Source organism: Anastrepha ludens, chromosome 6 (genome assembly GCF_028408465.1).
Source record: "Anastrepha ludens isolate Willacy chromosome 6, idAnaLude1.1, whole genome shotgun sequence".
Taxonomy (NCBI): Eukaryota; Metazoa; Arthropoda; class Insecta; order Diptera; family Tephritidae; genus Anastrepha; species Anastrepha ludens.
The window spans coordinates 59315877-59341164 of record NC_071502.1 but is presented as its reverse complement, the minus strand read 5'-3'; the positions used below and the strand labels follow the sequence as shown (position 1 = coordinate 59341164).

Genomic DNA, 25288 nt, shown 5'->3' with positions numbered 1-25288 from the left:
TGGGATACATGAAATATCGCATTTAGATTTGTTGGTCGGATAACTTAGAATTCTCTATTAAATTACCCTTAAAGATTACTTAGGAAACCAAAACTCTGGTCTGATGCTTTTTTAATTTTTATTTAATTTTTTTCTTTTTTCAAATACAAAAAAAATTTACTATCCAAAAAAATACATGCATACGTACGTAGCTATTTAAACACATTTTCGTATTATTTAAAGTCGAAAATGCATGCAATAAGCTAAAAGCTTTTCCCTGCGTAACAATATAATCCAACATTAAAAAGCATTTAATTATTGAAAACGCCAGTCATAAAGCCATCAGCTGAAGCTAATATAGAAAAAAATCCATATATTGCGTAATACAAGCGAAATGAGCTTAAAATAAAAATATGCAATAAAGCGCGGGGAAAAAATTTAAAACATTGTTAAAGCGATAAATGGTTGTATGTATGTTTGCAACAACAAAGCGTAAACTCCAGATGCTCATGGAAAGAAATGTATGTATGCAGTAAAAAATACTTAAATTGTAATTACAAAAAAATAAATGTATCTTGCAACATGCCAGAACTACCATGTGGCAAGGGATGGCAAATTATATAGAAAAAAGAATCGGTACCATCCTAAAAAATGCAAACAAAATTAAAATAAATTAAAAAAAATAAAAAAATAATGTATACTTAAAAGTAAAGAAGAAAATGGAAAAATTTCCATGGAATAAGTGCGCCTTTTTAGTATTTTTGTGTGCAGGGACTGGTCACTTGCTGCTCAGAAAACGCCTGAAGCCCGATTACGCGTATATTGCCTAGTCAAGATGCATACGAATACTCGTAAAAGCACAGTGATGTTGCCATTAGTCCAGCTAAGCATTATAGCAGCTATTACGAAAGGTAAGAAAATTTCAATTAATGGTCAGCCAGCAAATGACAGGTCATCTACCAAAGAAGCTGTATACACATCAATACTTTGTTATGTACAGCCGCACAGGGTGGTGCAAATATTGGTATCTATTTGAATCGTATTTTGTCACACACAGCTTACTCTCCATTGTTTGGCGATCAGTATCCCACTTTCACCGAGGGCAATGGGGTATTTTGCGCGAGGCAGGCAAATATTGCAACAAACTGCGCGCGTTTTGAAAATAAAGTCTTGAACGAGATGGCTTTCCATCTCACATCTGTGATCGAACTGAAAGTCATTGCATATAAAACGAATGACTCTTTGGTGCGGATTTTTCAATTTAAATTTATTTTCAAAAACGCTACTGAAAAGGCACTTTTGGTTGCAGAACATTAATTACCGCCTTTTTAGGGCTGGAAATGAAGAATCTGAATTTGGATCATCTTTAATGCTGCACTACATATATTATACGGCCCATAAAACAATCGATCCCATGCGCCCTCATTCGGTATTCGTGTCAATAGCCATTGTTGACCAACCACAGTTGACTGCCATGTATTTTAAGAGTGCCATTTTTTGCTGTTAATATCTGTAGCTCCATCGTAAGCCCATTAGTTTCTCTCTGCAATAGAGTTCTTTACCTAATATCTCTTCAATAAGTAGATGGACAAACTTTATATTATAATGCTTTTCAATACCTTTTAATTAAATAAATATTAAAATTCTTTTTAATTAAAACGTTATTATGTAGGCATAGTTTGCGTGGTACTCACATCCTAATACGTAATTCATTTGTACAGTCATTTACAATTTTCGCATTGATTGTTATTTAGCTACGCCATACACAAATAATTTTAATTAAAGCTTTATTCATTCTTTTGAAAACATGTTGTTTATACCAATCTCCTAAACCCTAATTCAATTGATTTGTTAATTTAAACTTTTTCTTTAAACAAGATGACTAAATGTTTAAAAATGTTATTGGCTTAAAGCTATATTTACCTTTATATTGAAATATCTATGTAGTTATATATATACATTTTCAATGAATATAATTTTGTAAGCAGTTTCTTAATTTCCAAACCAATATGTTGCAACCTCAGTCAAAAATATTTTTTTATTAAATTTAATGTAAACTTTCCTCATTTTGTATTCATGTTTTAGTATTCAAATGAAGTGTGTCATAAATTTCTAGTTCTTAAATTAAAATCATGTGGCAACACCTGCCAAAAATATGTTTTATCACTTTCGTTTGGTATCCACATTTCAGTAATGAAATGTAATGTGACATCAATTACTTTTTTTCAATTAAAATCATGTGGCAACACCAGCGAAAAATATTTGTTTATTCAATTTCGTTTAATCTTTATTCATTTGATATCCATACTGTAGCATTCAAAAGATATATGCCATAAATTACTATTTCTTCAATTAAAACCACGTGGCAACACTAAATAAAAATATTATTTATTATTAAATTTTGTTGAAGCTCATTTCATTTCGTATCCACATTTTAGTATTAAGATGAAATTAATCATAAATTAATAGGTCTATTTATAAGTTCGTGCGGTTTTACAACAGATGGCGTAACTTGATTATTATTCCATCGATCCACATTTCCAAACATTCATTGGAGAGCTACTGTCGTAAGGCACAAACGTCAGTATAAGTTTTTTATTTGAAGCGTAAACAACAATATTTTTACCACACTTGAAAATGTCGAATTTCGTGCCAAATAATGTGTTTTTGCGGGGAATTCTTCTTCATTATTTTAATATGAAGAAAAAAGCAGCCGAAAGTCATCGTATCTTGGTGGAAGTTTATGGTGAGCATGCTCTATCTGAGCGAACGTGCCAGAAGTGGTTTGCACGCTTTAAAAGTGGTGATTTTGGCTTGGAAGACGAAGAACGCGAGGGTGCGCCGCCAAAGTTCATGGATACCGAATTGGAGGAATTGCTCGATCAAGATCCGGCTCAAACGCAAGAAGAGGTTGCAAAAACTTTGGGAGTTGATCAATCAACCATTTCCAAACGTTTAAAAGCCATGGGAATGATCCGAAAGGTAGGCCATTGGGTGCCGTATGAATTGAAGCCAAGAGACGTTGAACGCCGTTTTATGGCATGTGAACAACTGCTTCAACGGCACAAAAGAAAGGGTTTTTTGCATCGAATTGTCACTGGCGATGAAAAGTGGGTCCATTACGACAATCCAAAACGTCGGGCAACGTATGGATACCCTGGCCATGCTTCAACATCGACGTCGGCGCAGAATATTCATGGCCTGAAGGTTATGCTGTGTATCTGGTGGGACCAGCTGGGTGTTGTGTATTATGAGCTACTGAAACCGAATGAAACGATTACGGGGGATGTCTACCGACGACAATTGATGCGTTTGAGCCGAGCACTGCGAGAAAAACGGCCGCAATACGCCGATAGACACGACAAAGTTATTTTGCAACATGACAATGCTCGGCCACATGTTGCACAAGTGGTCAAAACATACTTAGAAACGCTCAAATGGGATGTCCTACCCCTCCCGCCGTATAGTCCAGACCTTGCGCCATCCGATTACTATCTCTTCCGATCGATGCAACATGGCCTGGCTGACCAGCACTTCCGTAATTACGATGAAGTCAAAAAATGGATCGATTCGTGGATTGCGGCAAAACCGACCGAATTTTTCACAAAGGGAATCCGTGAATTGCCAGAAAGATGGGAAAAAGTAGTAGTAAGCGATGGACAATATTTTGAATATTAAATTTGTAACCATTTTACGTCAATAAAGTTTGAAATTTCGAAAAAAAACCGCACGAACTTATTCATAGTCCTATTATTATTTTTGCAATTAAAATTATATGGCAGTACCATATAAAATTATTTTTATGTTAAATTCTGTTTAAGCTACTTTCATTTGGCACTCATATATAGTCATTTTTTGGAGTAGTTTTTCTAGAGAATACTTGCTTTGATACCCAGGCTTTAATACCCATATCTGTATTTTAATAAATTACTTTTTTTTTAATACAAGTAGGTGGCAACAAAATAAATGCAGCACAAAAACCATCTACTACAGGGTTTCCAACGATGTAAAAACGTAAAAATCGGAGTAGCAGTTTTTAACTGATGCTTTTTCGAAGAAATTTTCCACGTTTTTATATATGTACATATATATATATATACATACTCGTATATGTAGGATAATCCGACAACAAAACCTTGGATAATCGCGTCATTGCGAAGTCAGTCAAATAGTAAAAATATATTATATAAACAATTTTATTATTTGTTCAAACAAAGCTGTGATAAACCAAAAGCCATTGGGTTTTTTCTTCCAATTGCTTCATTTGTAAAAAACATATTTATATTTCTACCACCCTGTATATAATATAACATATATAGTGGTTATAGTACCCAAATGCCTGCAAGGATAGTAGTGGACGAGTTGTTTGCTTACTCTCCCCCTCTTCTTTTTTGTGTCTGCTGTAAATGATAAATTCGAAATTGATGACTTTTTCACACCCAGTCATAATTTAGTGCCATTTTATGAGACAAATTGTAGGCAATTCAGTTACACATTCGCCGCGGGCTCATAAAAAAATGCCACATAGCACCTTTGGGCAGCATTTCATTAGAAGTTGTCCACATTTTTGTACTGCAGCGATAAATAAAAAGAAGAAAGGCAAAGCTGCAGATGTTGGCATTAAACAGAAAACAAAAAAATTGATGACTTAAAAAAATCTTTTAAATCATTTGTCTCTACTTTTGAGTTATTAAAAGCGTATACGAAATTTCTTGCGCATGTATGTATGTATTGTATGTCTAAGCATTCATCGCTATCAACAAAAGTACATACCACGTTGCATTGTGCTTTACCCCCTTTTTGGCTTTTCATGCATCATCGCATAACTGACTCTGCCCTTTTTATTTTTGTATTCTCGCGTGTTCATTGTTTATGGCTAGAAAATTTCTGTTTGGATGCCGCTCAATGCGCGCTTTCATCAAATGTTTCTTTACTACTTCAAATGCTGTTTTGCAGCGACTGATTTTTTTTTTTCACTGATAGTAAAAAGTAGTAAAAATTGTTTTTTATTACTCAAGACATTTTTATAGAACTTCTGTGCATAAATAAAAGTGCATGTGCGTATGTAAGAGTATACATACAGTGCATATGCGCGGACCCATTAATTGACTTTATTGTGTAAGCTCTTATAGCAAACGGCTTGCAAGCCTCAAAGCGTTTCGAATGCATAAATTTGCTTTTGTTCAAAGTTGTTAATCGCTTTAAGCGTTTCTTAATGCCTTCTATTTTTTTTATTATACTTTTACACTTTTTTTACTATTAATCAGCAGTCGAGCAATTAAACCATCATTGAGTTATCAATTTATAAACGTTTCAACACTTTCGGCTGCTGCTGTTTCGATAGTTGATTGAAACGTTCGAACTTAGAAAGTCAAAGTATTGCAAAACGCTCGTAATTGTAGATCGAATGGGAGGTCAGAAGCTCTAATTGTGTGTATTTGGAATTTCAATCAACTTTTATGTACTACATTCGAGTAAGTAAATATGGTGGTTCTAATATTGTTCAATAAAGGAAAAACAAAAAAATTAATTATACAACTCAATTGCACTCTTTTAAAGCATCTTAGTTTAATGTTCATTTGTATTGACATTAATGATGCACGTCTCGGTATTTTTTAGATCCCAAAAACTCCCCGATCGCTAATTTTTTTAAATATCAAACTGAAAGAAATAAAAAAAAATTATTACAAAATCGAAATTTTTATTACAAAATTTTATATCTAAAGGGGTTTCAATTTTCAACAGACTAATTATGTAATATGGTCTTAATCGATTTATATTGTAAATATATATATTTACCTACATATATAATTGGCGCGTACACCCTTTTTGGGTGTTTGGCCGAGCTCCTCCTCCTATTTGTAGCGTACTTCTTGATGTTGCTCCACAGTTTTAAGCCGATTTCGAACGGCAGATATTTTTTATGAGGAGCTTTTTCATGGAGGTTTGCCATTGCCTGCCGAGGGGCGACCGCATTAGTATTTTCAAATAAATCAACACTTACGTTCGTACTTTTGTTGTTTAAAATGTTTGCAAACCAGCTTAAAAAAATTATTTTAGTGTTTTATTTATCACTTTCAAAAGTATTTATTTCCTAGTTGCATTGCAAAAGTACTTTCATTTTGCATTGTGATGGAAGCGTTTCTAAATCGCAGTGCAATTAAAACAAATTTTACTTTACGATTTGTCTGCATTAATAAATATAGAGTAGAATGGGGTAAGATAGGTATGGGGGCACAATAGGTAGGTGGAGTTTTCGTCGCACTGTTTTTGCAGAGGTCATCCGTCTTATGTGAATTGAATACGTGGTGAGGAACAACGTTCGCAACTGTCATTTCGCCCGTCTCCATTGATTAGTTATCCTAGTTCTGGCGTCGTTCAGTTTTTTGTGAGCTTTTCTCCGACATAGCATTTTTTTTATTCTACGGTGCAGTGCATTTAATGTATGTAAATATTTGTCAGGTGAGTTTTATTTTACGTAGAAAATAATGCTGAACACGAATAATGAGATAGTTTTTTGATATTTTTGTTTTTAAAAAAAATATCGACACCAACATAAAACATGTGCTTGGGGGCACTATAGGTCAGCCGTCTGGGGGCATTATAGGTCACTACTTTTAATTGAATAAAATAAATTTTAATTGTTTTTGCAGCAAAATGGTGCGTAATTATGTGCGAAAAACGCCGAAACGAAGTGAAGAAGACGTAAAAAACGCAATCGCGGCAGTCCGAGATGGCGCTAGTGTTCGATCAGCCTCTAAACAATTTAAAATTCCGTTCGAAACATTACGTGCTCGCGTGATGAATTAAAGAAAAATTCTTAACTTTTATAACATGTGCAGTGTTCATACTCTATAAGTAAAAGTTAAAACATTAATTTCCAAGCCATGTACATTGTTCTTTTCTCCTCACCTATCGTGCCCCCCGATTTTGAAAATATCGAAAAAAAGTACTTTTGTCTTATTGAATGCAGCTTCCAAAATATTTAGCCAAACATAAGTCATTATAACCAAAATGTTAGCAGATAAATAACCTTTCAAAACCTTGCTTATTTTTCAAAATCAATGCAAAAATACCGTAGCAAGAGCTCTCCAAACAAAAATGGCCTATCTTACCCCATTCTACTCTAATATGTGATTTTTAAAACCAGTTTATTCTTAGAGATTTAACAGTGTTATTTAATGGTATGTTTGCATGTTTTCAGTTATTGAATCATACTAAAAGTTACATATGTCCCAAGGTAAATCCCGAAAGTAGTCCCGAAATTCTGGAATTACTTTAAAAATATATCACGCAATCAAGATTTCCCGCTAGTATTGGCATCCCTAATTGATAACCATTGGCTTCTAACATTTTGATAAAACAAAAGGAACAAAAAGAGCATTTAATAGCCCAGTTAACAAATATTCCCGATATAATTATTTCATACTAAGGACTTGTGTGAAAACATTTTTCTTATCAGTTTGAGCTTTAAAGCTAACTTGGTGCCCTAATTTTTTAATAAATAAATTTTCACTAATTTGTTGCTTTAAGAAAAATAAGTAAAACAGTAAGTAGTAGTAAATAAATTAGTAAAAAAAATCATCTGAGCTTTGCTCAAACTCTCAGAAAGTATAGGGTTTTTTAATAATAAAATAACACATTTTGATATTCAATGAAAAATGTTATTTTTTAATATAAATGATCGGATGTTTATTTCATTATAAAGAGGAAGGTATGACGTTAATAGTAGAAAATAACATTAGGGAAACGACCACCACGACCACGCTTACAGGACAATATCCTTTTCATGAATTTTTCCATAACCGAATTGCAAAGTGGCAGCCCTATGTCCTCGATAGCCTCACGAATTCCATCTTTGAGGTCTTGAATCGACCCTGAGCTGTTGGCGTAGACCTTCTCTTTCACGTGGCCCCATAGAAAAAGTCACAAGGTTATAAATCACAAGATCTCGGGGGCCAATTGTGATCACCTTTTTGAGAGATAACACGGTCCGGACGCTTTTCCCCTAAAAGATCAATGGTTTCGTTGCTGGTGTGGCACGTAGCGCAGTTTTGTTGAAAATAAACCTTGTTCAGATCAATACATTCAATTCCGGGCATAAAAAATTGTTAATCATCTCTCGATAGCGATAGATAACGCCTGCTATTGGAGAACCCTTTACATTTCCGAAAGGGAGCTTTCACGAAAATTGACGAAGCTTATTATTATTTTTTACTATGAATTTTTATTGTTATAACAGCATAAAACATTGCTGGGTTCGTTGGAAATTACAGTTTACTTAGGAACCACAGACATTTTTCAGTAGCCTCTGTCTCTGACACTGGCAGAGGAAGGTATGCTTTTTATGAAAAATGTGAACATTTTTCTAAGAGCCAGTTTCTCACTTCCTTTTAAAAAATAATAACTTCGCCCGAGTGTTCCATACCAGTATTATTTTCTTCGGTAAAAACGTAATCTCCCATTTTGATCACTCCTTTAATACTGGCTTTGCTATTTTCTATCATTAGTCGTCATTCGAAAGCTCTCTGTGAAATTTTGAATACATTTGGAAATCTTTCATTTGTATGAGCTTACATTTGAAAAGAAAATATTATGTTTTCAGGTTTCAAGTACAATGTAAATTCCAAAAATTTTGCTAATCACAAAAGTAACAAAATTTTCCCATCTGCTTGGAGCAAGATGCACGCATTCATCAATGAAAGCTTCAAAATAGCTTTTGACTTATATGCGATTTTAGTTATAATATAATTTTGCGCTTCTGGTTTGATGAAGCTTTTATAGCAGCTTTAAGCGGCTATTTATGGCTGATTACTCAAAATTGATAGGATACGTGAAATGGATTAACTGTAATTCAATTCCATTAGGTGCTAACCTGCAGTCAAGGAGTCACAAAACTTTAAAAAGAGAAAGAAATTACAACAGTTCCCTATTTTTAATTTTATTTCACCCAGAAGAAATATCGCATTTTTTATGACACGAAGTGAACAAGAAAAATAACGTGGCATATAATTTCAATTTATTTTCAACGCCATAAAGAATGTGGAGCCATAAAACAATATTAGCTCTACTAAACGCAATAAAATAACAAATAGGTATGCATGTATGTGTGTATGTACGCGTGCGTGTGCTGTTCATGTGTGCACTTAATTATCGTGCCAGCATAAAATTGAATTTACAAAGCAATCAATTAATCCTCTTACAGATCGGTAGCTGGATAAATGTGCTTGCAAGGTCTATAGTCTTGTTAGTGTGTATGTGAGTGAGAGAGTATTTATGTGATGCATTGACCTTAACATATGGCAATTTAATGACTTCAGAACATAGGTATGTAGGGGAAAAGCAATAGGTATGGAAAGCACAAGAAATACCAACACCAACAACATTAATACATTTTTCCATGCAAAGATTGGAGCAGCTTTAATTTGACAACACTTATATGCGGCAGCTAATTAATTTTGAAGAAGCGAACTAAAGAGAGAAAATAAAGAAAAGTTGGAAAAAATCTAAACTCAGCAGTCATGCCGCACAGCCGAGTTCAATCATTTGTCAGACGCATAATAACAACTTATTGTTTTTCAGCAAGTGAAAAGGCACAAAAACAACTACAGCCACAATTGCATAAGAACAGCGGCTGTCAAAACAAACATGCGTGTGTGAGTGTAAATGTTTGTGCAATGTCTGATAGGCATAGGATCAACGCATCGATGCCGCAAGCTTAGTGTGCAGAGTAGCATCTCGAGCCAACAAAATAACAAAGTAACACGAAAAAAAAATAAAAAAAATGTCCGTACTTTGATGTCTGATTTTTATTTTTGTTTGTGGTTTAAGCGAGGTGTTGCTGCTTAAGCCTATCGGACAGCTGTAACCAAACCAAAAATAAAAAATAAAGGAAAAAACTTAAACAAAAATGAGGCAGTCGACGCCTTGAGTGCGGCGCAAATCTATTGCGTGCTTGAATTATACGCTGAGATGAAATTCGTAGCAACGCCTCATATTTTTAGTGACACCCTCGAAGCACACGAACAACTGCTGCCAACAACTTAGTGAGTAATCTTAAGTTGCTTGCGACGCTGACAACGAAAGTTACTACAATGCGCCGCTGATAAATATGTGAGTGTGCATGTTGTGTTGTACATGGAAGCATACATTCGGGCGTTTTGGGGCGTCACCAACACTGCTAGCCGGTGTTGGCTAATTTATGAAGCACTCGCCTCTAGTTGTAGGCATTTTATATCAGTTTGGTTATTTATTAAAAAACGCTCCCAGCAGCCGCAAGTAGCCGCGTTGAAGTGTGATTGTCTGTATGTTTGCCTGCCTACCTGCCTGCCTGCCCGTAAAGTATATTTATATGTATTGTATGTATGTATGTAGGTGCATACGTGTGCTGTTTTGAAGTTCCCAAAAAAAAAGTTGTGTGTGATTTTCTTTTTTCCGTTTTGTGTTTTTGTGTGAAGTGTGACTGACAACAACTCGGCAAAGCAAACTATGCTCTGCTGTTCACTGCCTAGCAGAAATTACAAAATAATACTGAACACAAAAAAATAAACAAATTAAATATAGAATGGAACGATTCCAAATGCAATGCAGTGCACGACAATCAAATCAAATGCTCGTTTATTGAAAAATATATGAGCTCATACATATGTACATATGGGCATGCAGAACACGTTCGAGCACCCATGCTGGCCCTGTAGGGAAAAGAGTTCATTTTACGTGAACTCTTAAACTATGCAAAAATTCGCTTGTAGCAAGCATTAACCAGGATGAAGTCCAAGGCATATCAATGAACAACTTATAATTGGGGTTTTCAAAGTTGTGTCGTACTGTTCTGTGTCGTAAACTTTAAAGGTTTAAAAATTGGGTTTACAGGGTTCGCAAGGTACTGTGCAAGTCATATTTTTGAATAATCAGTTACGAAATAGTTAATGGCCGTTTCAAGTTCTCTAAATACTTATTTAACCGTTAAAAACTTTACGACTTAGGGCAATACGCCACCTTGGAAACCACCTAATGGTATCTAAGAATCCTACAAACTACGAGTAAAAATAAGGGTCAATTCTAGGCGAATATATTCAAGTTGAAGGCAGTGGTACAAAATTAAAACTTACATGCAGGTATTTTGATTTTACTTTTTGATTTCAGGTCGTAACAGGTTTTCCCACGAATAGAGGGATCTACAGTTTTATGCCGACTCCGAATGAACAATGGTTTTTTACGAGGAGCTTTTACATGGTAGAAATACACTCGGAGGTATGCCATTGCATGTTGAGGGACGACCGCTGTTAGAAAAAACTTTTTCTATCATTTGGTGTTTCATGCCCGAGGACTCGAACCTGCGCACTTCCGCATGGTAGGCACGCAGCGGCCAGCGAAACAAAAGCGGGAAATATTATATATGAAAATAATGGGTATAATTTATACAATGTACAGCAGAAACGAGAACAAATATGTATGTTGTTTACCTTACCTTCCTCCCTCTCCTACTATATCTCTCTGTCGCTATATCTTAATCCCTATTTCTATCTCATTGAGTCGAACTTTAAAAGATGGATACCCATGAGCGGTTATCCCATAGTATTTCAAGCAGAAATCGATAGCATAGAAATCTGTGACAGAGAATGCCCTCGAAGAGGCACAATTGCACATTCCCATGTTTTAAACTGTCAGCTAGTCTTAAGCACACTGCAGTCTCACATACTAAAATCCAAACCCGTTGAAGAATGCTTCACTGGCCTCAACACCCTGGGAACAATGAACACCTTTTATTGGGCTGTGAGTCAGGACTTAATGGTTATGATGTCAACGAACAGGTGAACTCCCTAACGAAATAAAGCGCTAATTCAAATTTCCTTGGATCAGAACCCTTTTGTAGGCTATTGTGAGCTATTTAAAAGACTGTGAATACAGGGAATTCACACGACACTGAATGGAGAGTCCATAACAGCAGCCAGCAGTTTATCCTTCTCTCCAGAAGAGCATCAAGTAGGCTCATAAACCTGCATATAAGGGGGCTTACCACGGTACGCTCAATATATCTCTGGCCTAACGCCTGTTTTCCCTTTGGATCTAACCAGTCAAAGCAGCACGCTTCCTGGGCCAACTGTCAGATGAGTTGAGAGATGCTACAAAAACAACAAAAACAGTGCTTCAGAACTCTCACGGGAAATGACATGGGGCACTATAGCCTTCGTTAGCACTTCACTTCATCAGCAGCCGCAAATTTTAACCTGGCGATCAAGCACAATAGACCACATTGGAGGCCTCAGTGCAATATGCTGTGATAATAAAAATAACGACAAAAGTCTCTAACTCACTCTCTTTATCGATTTCTTTATCTTCCTCTCTATGTCCCTACCTCTCTCTCCCTCTCGCTCTCTGTCATATATGGGATCCAAACCACTGCTCTCTGTTATACACGTCAGTTAAAATCCTTGATAAGGAAAATATTTTTTTGACTTTTTTTCAAATCAGTTGTGTAGTTTGTTGAAAATTCAGCATTTTTTCCTACAGGGTACAAAATCAAATCAAACGTGAGGAAACGAAATCACACGGCATGGCGTGACGACGAATTGTAGGAAAAAGCATTGTGGCAATAAAATGTGTTTCTAACAACTGCATTTAATCATCACGCATGAGCAGCGCAACAACTGCAATAACAGCAAATCAAAAACTAGTACGAAAATATAATCGAAAATGACAACAGCAATATCTTACGCGGCTGTTAATTTTTGTTTTAATTTATTTTTTATTTGATGTTTTGTTTATTGCATATTCGAGTTTTCTAGATATGTCCATATGTAATACAATTTGTTGTTATTGCGCATGTTTCATTTATATTTTAATAAATATTCCATATACATATCCATGTAAAGTTTCTGACACTTGTGTTATATTTCAATTTATTTAGGCTCAAGTTTAGGAATTTTATTTTTGTTTTTATAGTTTTTTTTGTTTTTAGGTGTGTTGGTATTTTATTTGCTGCAACAGAGTCTCAATTTTGTTTTTGTTCTTATTCCAATTTAAAAATGTTTAAAAAAATCATTTTTTATTTGGTTTCTGCTCACTCCAACTATGCTGCTCAATAGAATGGGGATATTGAAATTGAAGCTATGCTATTTGATGTTTTCATTCTACAACCCTATTTAAAAGGCAATTTAAAATTGAAAGGAAAAAATGCATTGAATGATTTTGAATTGCAGTATAGCCACATTCGTAAAATATTCCATTCATTTCATTGATTCTAAAAGTATTTCAAAGGTAAATAAAATTAAAATCTATTGAAGATCCCTATTTGTAAATTGGTTTTTCATTTTTGAAGAATTTTTTTAAAGATAAAAAAAGTATATTAATTGAGTTTTTAGGGAAATACCTTTTGAGGTATTGTAATATACATATTTATTATATTATTATATTAGGTCAGTAATGTATCTAAAAACATGTTCAATAATACATACTCTACCAAACAAAAATTCTTATTATTTTTTTTTTCCTCACCTACCAACCGCAGCCACAGTGCGGATGACTCTGAGTGGGTTCGAAATATCGACAAGCAAATGAAAGCAATAATTTAATTGTTGCTTTACTGTTAAAACGGTCTTGAGCTCACAAAATAAATATATTTGGAGGCCACTAAAACAGTTTAAGGGTAATTTTCTCAATATCTTAATCGGAAGTTGGCTGCAAAAGTGTTTTCACAATCTGCGATTAGCACAAAATCGCCCTTAAACCTCTAATTAAGTGTATCGAATGATGAGCTGCCGTTTATGTGCTAACCAAAACAAAAACTGCCACCTGACAGCTGTGAAAATATACCAAAATATTATTTATTGTAATTTTTTGCGTACATTTTTATAATCATGGAGCAAATCATAGGATTGTCCACTATTTCAGTTTTAGTACAAGTCGTTTTATAAGAAAACGGCAAATTAATATATAAGTAAGTTAGAAGAAGCTGGCTGGAGTTCAGAATATGGAGGCGCCATCACTTATGCCATATTAAAGGACTTAAAAGAATTGAAAAGCTTTTTCTTCAATTCACTCTCAGAGCCGATTCCTTCCTATGCTGCAAGATATGCCATAATAAATTTTAAGTCGGTACAAAATGGCAAAAGTATTCTTTCACTCTGCTTTATCTTTGATATCATCAGTGGTGTAATTGTCTGTCTCTTTCTTTTATTTTATTTTTTATAATTCTTACATTCCACAAAAATCCTGCAGAGTGATGATTTATTCTTTCTGGAATTTAATGAATTTAATAAAAATTAAAATTTTTTATCTTCTAAACAAACTTTGAAATAGTCACTGAATGAATTATATGGATAAGTATGAACCCGTTAAGGTTTTTTTGTTGTAGTCTGTAAGAAATCATGCATTTCTAGTTTTACTAATAATAATAATAAGTGCAGAGATACATATTTTGGTAGTCTGCCAGCTATTAAATTAAGACCTTAGAAGAAGAATCTCCAATATCTTTTCATTACTTTTCGCAGAGATTTCTCAATATTTTTATTGAGATCAAGCAATTTTTCTATATTTTCTGGGGATAACCCACTCTGTCTCACTCATGCTCTACCTTTATCTCACTCTTTCTTTCTCCACCTCCACGTTTGTATATTTCTTTCTAGTTCCCTCCCTCTCTCTCTCTCTCTCTCTCTCTCTCTCTCTCTCTCTCTCTCTCTCTCTCTCCCGCTCTCTTTAAAATTGTAGAATTGCAAAACTTCAACTGGTTCTTCAATTAAGTGGATAATTACAAAATGCATCAAGATGCTAAGTATTTCAATAATTTTTAACCTATAGATCAACCAAAGAGGTTTAGAAAACTTATGACCCTCCCTAAAGATAAACTGATAGTACTCACGGGCATTCCCACAAGCCATTGCAGATTGCGCGGTCATATGCATAGTATTGGGGTATGGTCCACTGACTCGTGTTGTTTCTGCGACCAACCTCCGGAGACTCCAATACACCTTCGCCTTGAGTGTAACGCTATAGCTCACAGAAAAAGTTGAGATATCCCGGTCATTTGCTGCAAGAAGAAAGGGATATAAGTTAGCACCAATTAAGCTATAAGCAATACTCGTAATGCAATTGCGACATGACCCAGACGCTGAATAAGCAAACCCAATAATGTTGGGAATAACATCCGGCATCCGCCGATTTAAGCCAACAGCCAAATACACTGACACCTCGATCAGCAAAATTAGCTTAAACAATAAATATTACAATAGCCAAATATACTAACACCTTGATCAGCAAAATTAGTTTAAGCAATAAACATCCGGCATGCGCCGATGTAAATCAGTTGTCAAAAATGCTGACAAAAGTAAAAATAAGTTATATTAAGGAGAGATTTAGTAATTAAGTTTTGAGTTGTAAGTTGGAATTTATAGAATAAAGGTCTTTGGACCAATAAAAATTTATTTTTTTCCATCGTCCAATTTTCCGGACGATAATTTATACTCGCAGCCTAACCCAGCTATATCTTAAGTTTAATAAGAGAACTGCGTCTAGATGAGTTATTGTGATAAGTAGAGAGCACAAAACACCATGAGGTCAAAGTGCAAACCTTAAACTGAATCTAAACGAATGGTGAATGAAGCGACAAACGCATGATAATGCTGGTTTACTGAAATATTTATTTGAGTTTCAAAGCTTTTATATAGCTCAGCTACTGCCTGTATGCCTTAGAAATTAGGTGCTAACTTAATGCGGCTATTAATCACGCCAGCTTCACATAGACATGACATGAGCAGAAGTTAAGCTTGCGGATATGTGCTGTGTGGGCGAAAAGGCACATATTTCGACTCACAAATATTATATTTGCATATCTTGTGGCAACTACAGGTGCTAACCGAGATTAATAATATGTAGAAAAGTTGTAAATTTATTTTCTACTACATGTAAAGCACATGAAGATCATAGAAGAGGTCGGCCGACAATGGCAAAGTTTGAAACAATTTCTGCCCTGAAATTTATTCTCATAAAAATTTGTTACCGTACAAAACGGTGTAAAAGCTCAGCAAAAATCTTTCAACTTTACCTTACCTGTATAACTATTATAAACACAAATTTGAAGACATAGGTGCATTGAATTCATTTTATGAGAATTTATATTAAAACACTTAAGTACCAAATCACCGGCATTTTCTTCTCCAACGCATTAAAATGTCTTCTCCGTTTAATTCTAATTTTTTCTCACACCAACTCTTGTACCTACAAAATTTCATCTCAAAAGCAAAATCAGAATTACTGTTTTCTTTGCTCCTTCACAGAAAGGATATAAATCTCACAATAGACGCGCTGACCAATCTAAGAGACAAGCAAATTCTAATACATTAAATGCATTTTTTGTAAGATTTTAGAAACTCAACGGCCAGAAAAAAGAATATCGAACACATAAGAAGGCAGAAAGCAGCTGCCCATTTATTCCGCATAAATTATATTCAAATAAGTGGCAGACAGGTAGACATATTGCGCACTTACACATATGCAAGCATACATATATATGTATATAAGGCACACACATTTAACGTGTTAGGTTGTTATTTGAGCATCATTGGTATTTGGGCAGGTGTTGCACGTCAATAGGATGTGTGTATGTATAAATAGGAATGAGAAAATTAAGCACAAAAAATAAGGATCATAATTTGATGTACAAAGAGGCATTGCATGAGGGCCACCAGCAGGGCAGATCCTTTGCTGACACTGAGCGTTAAAGCTGCAGCAGTGACAAGCAGACAAAGGTGAATGTCGGCAGAGTCCTGTGACCCCGATACGACATACATATACACAAATACACATTAGGATGGCCCCAAAACCGAAATGTTTTACTTGATGTTCCGAATTAAACCTTTTCTATGGCCAAACAAAATTAGTTAAATATTTTTTTAAATTTTTTTATTTAATTTTTGCCCATGTAATCCATATCATCGTGCGGCAAAAATCAACTTCTTTTTGTTATCCGGAAAAACGTTCATATACACGTTGAACTATAGATTTCACATAGTAATGCTGCATACTCCGTTTTTTATTTACTGATCAGATTAATTTTTTCAAGGACTTTAAAATTTTAAAGGTCTAAATCTTTAATAAATAGTTTTAAGTACAATACTTTTTCTCATTCTATGGCATTATAACGAATATCAAACGAAGAAGGATATATGCAGCCATTAAGAAACAATTTATTTTACTTATTTCCTTCGTTTCTCTTGAAAAAAAAAATACTGAACTGCGTAAAAAAAATAGCTGAAATTTCCTCCCATGAAAGAAAGCATAAAAAATCTATATTTGTCCTGGCGAAAAGTATAGAGCAATGTTTTTTTTAATAGCTGCATATTTTCTCTTTCGTTTGGTATCCATACCAATATCAAAAAGTTAGTATAAAATACAATTTTTTTGAAAATTGTATTCTTTGAAGCATTAAGGTTCCTAAAACAAAAATTCATGGGATATTGGAAAGCTGAGTATGCAGCATTTTTAAATAAAATCTCTAGTTGCACTTGCATATACATTTTTTTTTGTCGCACGGTGTGTTATTTAGTCTTTTCGTTTAATTTTATTTCACAAATGTCCAAAAAATTACAAAAAAAAAAATGAAATTTTATTTAAAAAAATAAAAAATTAAATAATTTTATTTAAAAAAAATTAAAATTAAATAATTTTATTAAAAAAAATAAAAATTAAATAGTTTTATTATTGGAACTCTGAGCGGTCCCCAGTTTTATTTAATTTTTAATAGTTTTTTTAAATTTAATTTTGGGACTCCTCAGAGTCCCAATAAAAATAATTCAGTTTCCTTAAACATATGAATATTCGAAAATAAAAAAAATATTGATTAAAAACTTTGTTTAAGCATACTTCTACCATATGACCATTTGACCATTTGACATTTGTGAAGGGAAATTAAGAAAATTAAATAATACCCATTTGTAAATATTTTTCATAAAAAAGTGCATTCTCCCATGAGAATTTAATGGTAGTTTTCAAAGCGTTCGCACCTGTAAATTAAATAAAAAATTTAAAAAATATATAAAAAAAATTATGTATTTAAGGGTAGCATCAAGAAAAAATATAACTTTTTTGTACCATCTTAATAATACACTCATGCAAACAAATAAAGGCACCGAGAATTGGAGAAAACTATACGCTTCACTGCTGGGCACTTTCCTTATTGTTTGCGTGCGTGACTGTGTACATTTAGGAGAGTGTGCGTGCACACATTAATTCCAGCAAAGATTTCCTACTTTTCTTTCCAATCGTCTAATGACTTTGTGTGACGCACATTTCTACCTGCCCAACAGTCAGCGGCGACGGCTGTCAATTGTATGCAACATGCAAGATGCTGCTCAACAAAAGACTGCTGATAATGGTGGTAGTTGGGGATTTTTCTTTCAATTTCTTGCTTTATTCTTTTTCATGTCATTTTCCTACTTTTTATTTTTTATATTTTTGCTAGGCACTGCATGTGGTGCGAGGAAGCGAATATTCAGCTGCATTGCAGATAGAGCACAAACACAAAAACTCCACTTTATTTATATTTTATTTATCACCAACCATTCAAACCCAACCCGCTGTCAACTATAAACTGTTTTTCCAAACAATAACTTATGTATACATACATATATACCCATATTGATAAAAAAAAAAAATAACATTCAAGCTGCCATAAATAATAATTTTTACCTTTCATCTCTTCCCTTACAGACGCTTCCTTGACACACCCACCGCTGTTGTGGACAACCCGGCTGGCGTCGCTGGTGCAGCGACTAGTGGTGCGGGCTCACCCGCCAACACTGCAATAGCCTGTGGAGCAGCCACCGCCATGAGTTCCACCTTCCGTAAATGCTTCTCACGCCCGGTTGTACCCTTTATTATCGGCATGTTCGCGCTTGGTGGCGCTGCGTGTACGCTGGGTGGCGTTGTGTTGGGCGCGACGGGTCTCATCGAACACACCACACAATATTTAAGCGCCTCGCTGTTGATGATCGGCATTGGCTTGTCACTACTCATTGTGGCCGGCATTATTTGGCGTTTGAGTTCGCCCGGTGATGCGGACGAGTGTCCCTGCTATCGACTGATGGAGACCTGCCGCAATTGTAACAGTCCCTATTGTAATAATCGCATACTGCCCGGTGGTTATCTTTATCCAGAGTTCCAGCATCGACCGCCACCGCCATCGTATTTGACGTCATTGCATGAGTGTGCGGCTATTGGGTGAGTGTTGCATAAATGAAATTTCATTTCGATTTAATGAAATTTTAACGCCTTCAATTGTGCTTCGATTTTGCAGTTTAATCAATGGTGCTGTCTACAGTGGGCTACGCATGAATACGCCACCGCCTTTATATCGCTCAACGAACTCTTTAAGGTAGGTAAAATGATGAATTGCTGAATTATGAAGTGAAACAGTAACGATTACAAATTTTTAAGGCAGGAATTAGTCTAAGCGATTTTGGTGGAAATTTCATGAATTAGAAATTGAAGAAATTTTCATTTTATTAGACATAACTACAATCATAATTTTGTTGAAATAAGTCACAATGGTTCCAAAAAGAAGCGCAATCGTGGGTCTACAAGAATCCCTAAAATGATAGGAAACGCTTATATTGACCACCTACTACTGCCGAGAGTACCGAAAGTATCTCTGAATTGAAAAAAGTCGAATAGCAATCGTTAACAATTTCGAGACCTCATACAACACTAGGGCCTTCCATACGCATATGATACGAAGCTCGGTCAAACAAAATCCGAGCTTGGAGTTTTTTCAAAAATGATTAAATGATGATTAAAATTAAAATAAAAAATAAACTTTTTTCCCCAACAATTTTTTTTAAATTTGTTTTGACCTAAAAAATAAAATAAAAACCTAAGCGGATTGTGTTTTTCAAACACTTAAAAAAAAATTTTGAATAAAAAATACAATTATTTTTTTTGAAAATATTTTTTTTTAATTTTGCATTAAAAATATCTAAGTGGGAGGAGTATTTTTCAAGCATGACCAAAAAGTTTTAGCCCAGTTTTTTTCCAAAATAGTTTTTTCGGAGCATTTATTTTATCGTAAAATCTAAAAAAAGTTTGACCCTAGAGTATTTTTCACAAATTATAAAAAGTTTTGAACAAAGTATATTTCCTAAAAATAGTTTTTTAAAAAGCTTTTTTTGTCGTAAAAAACTAAAAGTAAGCTGACTGCAACGTGTTTTTCAAATATTGCGAACAAGTTTTGAACAAAAACATAATTTTTTTCAAGCACTTTTTTTGTTTTTTGATAATAATTAAATTTTGAGCGGTGAGTGATTTTTTAAAAATGACAATCAACTTTGAACAAAATAATATAATATTTTTCTCAACATTTTTTTTACTTTATCATAAAAATTATGAAATAAATTGTTTAAATGTTATAAAGAATTGGAGATATTTTAGTTTGAAAAACCTAAAAATTGCCAATATTGAATAAATATTCAAACTAAATTAAATTTTTTTAAATGAATTAATTTTTTTTTCCAAATTTTTCCGTTATTGGGTTTTTGGCCGAGCTCCTCCTCATATTGTTGCGCGTCTTGATGTTTTTGATGGAGGGATTTACAGCTTTAAACCGACTTAGAACGGCAGATGGTTTTTTTATGAAGAGCTTTTCCATGCCAGAAATACATTCGGAGGTTTGCCATTGCCTGCCGAGGAGCCTCGCGATTAGAAAAAACTTTTTCTCTCTTTTGGGTTTCCTGCCCGGGCTTTCGAACCTGGACACCATCAAACCAACCCATTCATCTATGGCCGCCTCCAGTTTACTTCTTATTAATCTTAAGGGGACAGATACATATCCCTGATTTACATAAAAATTTTTAAAATAAAGAAGTCAATATATTTTTTTCAAAATTGGCATACAGTTTATTTATACATTAAAATAATATAATTGTTTTTTTATTTTAATCATTTAAAATGGCGGATGTACACTCAATTCTTCCAGGAAGGTCGCAGCGGGGCTTCTCAATCGGCGGGCATTGTAGCATCGGTGTCCGGGACCTGAATACAAAGAACCAAATAATTTTTTGTTTATTATTGCCATAATTTCTATATGAATTAAACCAAAATGGAAAAAAATGAATTTGTGGGCGAATTTTCCTACTATTTTTGCTTCGAAAAAATTATTATTTCGAAAAATTTTCGAAATTGTAAATTCACATAGAAAGTAATATCATAAAAAAGAGTGTGCAAAATTTCAGGGAGATCGGTCAATAACTTTTCGAGTTATCGTGTACGTCAATTCGAAAAATATAGTTTTGAGAAAAACGCGTCTAAAGTCGGCAACGAAACTATACCTCCCCAGCGCTCAAACGCAAAGAATAGAGTCGTCACGGTTGACAATCTAAAATATAAGAAATACTTAAATTTACGTTCTAAACATTTTTTGACACATTCTTAAAGGATTATATTAACATTTTACGAAAAAAAATATTTCTTTTCAAAATTTACAGGTATCTGTCCCCTTAAGCCTACATTAAACCAATTTTGAGAAGAATTAACGACAATGTCCAAAATACTTAGATCAGTTGACATGAAATCGCTTGCACTTGTAAGATTCCTCTTCTAATTTTTTTGATTCATTTATAAATAAAATATTATACTCTCTCTCGATTCAAAAGCGTTCATAAGACTTTTTTCTTTTATACTCTTCGTTCTCTTAACTTGTCTGAGCCACTTTTGTCTTAGGAATCATAGTGCCGATTAATTAGTTTAATAACATTAACAGACTTGTCCGTTTTGTTCATGTTTGAACTGGTTTCCAAAAAGATTTATTGCACTTTTCCTTTTCTGTGAAAAATTTTAATGTTCCATGCAAAAAATTTATAATTTAGAAATTTTTCGTATTGGCTTTACTCAAACAGTCTACTGTGTAAATGCTCTAATAAACAGAACTCTATCTGAATTCAACTTTTTCTGAATTTTTTTGGATTTAGATTTAACTTATACCTACTAATCTGTACCACAATTAGAATTAAAAAAAATTGTTTTTTAAATTAAATATGAATAAGTAAAAAACTAAATAGATATTTACTATATTAATATTTCAGACCAACAATAAAATGATTTAAGTTCCCTAACCATAAAAATTAATTTAATTTATCTAACAAATCTCTCTTTATTCTTTTTGCAGCGTTTTCGTGCCCGGTTCGAATAGCAACACACAAACTCTCACCACCAATACACCCACAACCACCTTCACACCCACCACAGTCATGCCCAACAACAATCAACCGCCACAAACGGGGCCACCCCCCAATCAAATGCCACCTGTCGCGCCACCCAACTCAGCGACAGTAGACGAGCTGCTGCCCGAGCAAACTGCGCTCATTGAAAATTTACAAACACAAACACAACAAGCGCTGCAACCGTTGACCAAAGAGATCAATTATCTGGAATTGGACTAAGCAAAAAGGGATCCAATCGAATCGTTGTTAATATCAAATATTTAGCCTAAGCATGTGACAAAGTGAATTACTAACTAATTAAGCACTAGCGAAAGTCAGTAGCTAACCAAAAACAAAAACAGCGTTCTGTTGAATACAACTAAATACACGCATACTCGTACATGCATGCACGCAATACACCAGCAAGGTGTTCATGGCGCATTGAAAAGGTTTGGTAGGCTGCGTCCTGTGGTGATGGCTCCTGCCAGACGACTGATTTATTGTTTAGTTTTAGAATGCGTGTGTGTTTTTAGTATTTAAGATTTAGCTGTTAGTAAAAATATGCGTAAAAACTGGGGAAGAATTTATATCTAAGCTGCTATAAAGCGAACTGAAATTAGAATTCTGACTAAGAAGTTTCTTACATATACACACATCTAAACATATACATAAAAGCCTAAATAGATGCATAACAATTTTAACCAATTTAGCGTACTACGGAATACTCATACATACAAACGAATATAAATATACATGTACATGTATGTATGTAGGTAGATGTTTTACATACACAAATGCATATATGTATGTATAAATGCGTAGCTATTAAAATTAGAATACATAAAATGCATTATTGGGAAATTTTTTGATGAATTTCATTTCCTACAAATTGATATACATACATTTAAGTACGAAAACGCATTTACATACTCGTATATCGTTTACAAAATATGCACATAGAATAGATAAGTATGTTCACACATGCATATGTAAATTTATATGAAAATATTTTAAATGTAAATAATTGCAAATAGTTACAAAAATGTTAATACATACACACATACATATATAGCACATAACGTTACAATACACATTTAGTGCTAAAAATTGATATGCAATTCTATTGCATACGCTTTACATATACATACACACATACATGCATACATTTATAGTGTAAATATATGAGTGTGAGTTTTTACATACATACATAGACGTTAACACAAATGGAATATGTTTCTATTGTAACCTACTCGTGAATGTTGTTTTTAGTATTTTTCTATGCCAAATTTTTAATAAATATAGAAATATTATTAAAATATATACAAGTGGAGATGAATTATTATATTTTGAAAAAGATTTTGAATTTTGATGAATAGAAAAATCTACAAGGCATTGCAAATAACTTTCCGTCGACAATCACGATAGTCTACCTCCAACTGTACTCAACGCTCCAACTGCTGCCACGGTTAGGAACGCCTTTGCTTTGGTACTGGTGTGGGTGCGAGTATCTTTGGGATGGGCTTTAAAATATCGATACCCATGGACCCCAGAAATCCATGGCAGGGCTGATATTCAAAAATTTGCCCTTGAAACAGCAATTGAATTTGATATATCCACAGAAGAATTTAAAGCATCGTCATACTGGTTGGACAACTTCCTTAAACGATATGAATTGTCTCTCATAGAGATCATCAACATTGTTTAAACTGGAAGACAATGAAGATGTTAAGCGTGCACTTGCGTTTAAGCTTTTTGTTGGTGTCATCGATTTTTTGAAATACCAAGTCTCCGATATTATTGCTATGGATGAGACCACGGTATTCCTAGGGCAAGGTGCTCAAACGACAGATTACCACAAGGTTTCTTCACTTCAAGTTACGTTCCTTCTACACCTGATACCTCTATTTCGGCGATTCGTCTAGATGACAAGAAAGTAACGCCATTTTTAATCACTAAAGGTAAAAAATACCAGATTCAACGTGTTTCAGGAATTTATGTCACTGAAAGTGAAAAAGTCTCGTGCACCCAAGCAGTTATAAAAAAGTGGTTTGATTTTATGCTTGGGATTCAGCCACTACTCACCGCGCTAAAGGCATGAAAACTCTCTTGCTGAGAGAAAGATTGATCAAAAAATGATTCCGGTAGGAATGCCTGGTTACCTCCAGACATTTGGCATTGCAATAAAGAAGCCTTTCAAGGAGCATTTGCGGATAGAAATTAATGAATATATTGAAAACAGAATGGTGAGAAATCATCCACTTAATTTTGTAAAACCAGGCTTACAAGAGTTGTGAATTGGTTAAAAAATGCATTGGACCAAATAACTGATGTTTCCAATGTACTACGAACAGGCCACTCAGACAAGAAGTATTCATTTAGCGATAGCTATATCGCAAGATATGAAAAATTTGGGCCAATGATTCAACAGGAAATGGATTTAGAAGAAAATCAGAATATAATTCCCAATTTTATTTATGACGATGTTCCAGAAGAAGCTGGCATGATTTTAATTGAATAAATTGAAATTTCAGTATTCTGTATAAAATAAATGTTAAATAAAGTAAAGAAACTAAGACTAGTAAAAAAAGAACCTGCCGTTTTTGTGAAATGGTTGATGAAACTAAAGAGGAAATTCTCTGCGAATGTGCAACTCCCGCAAAGCAAAAACTCGTACATCTATGTGGTATGAACAAAAGTGATATGGAACAAAAAGGCCGAGGAGGTACACAAATTCATCATAAGCCGCATACTTTTGGCTTGCGGTCGAGCACAATAGACCACTTCAGAGGTCTCAGTGCATTATGGCCCTATATTAATAACAATAATACATCTTCCTTGACCTCCGTTACTTCATTATAATAAGTTCTATCGGGGTTGCCTCTTTTTTTTTGGAAGCAGTCACTCTCGGACAACAACATAAAACTGTTCAGTCACTGTTTGTCCAGCAGGAACATATTGAACATTCAATTAGCATTGCGTTTAGTTGCACCTTAGATTTACCATAGGCATGAACGCTGTCTCTGTACTCCCTGTAAATGTTCATTTGTTTACGTAACACCTTTACTTTCGAAAAGCACTCATGAAGCACAAGCCAAATTAGCGATCGACTGGAACTAAAGAAA

General features: G+C 34.2%; 1 protein-coding gene across 1 annotated transcript in view; it reads left to right on the top strand.

The window, feature by feature from the left end:
• Window positions 1-23445, top strand: part of LOC128867529 (homeobox protein 5-like) — a 76167-nt gene extending 52722 nt beyond the window's left edge. Inside the window, exons 2-4 of the mRNA XM_054108809.1 lie at window positions 18685-19194; window positions 19271-19348; window positions 22133-23445. Of these exons, the coding sequence (XP_053964784.1) occupies window positions 18685-19194; window positions 19271-19348; window positions 22133-22406 (862 nt within the window). The 3' untranslated portion in view covers window positions 22407-23445. The remainder of the gene's footprint in view (window positions 1-18684; window positions 19195-19270; window positions 19349-22132) is intronic.
• Window positions 23446-25288: the final 1843 nt, after the last annotated feature.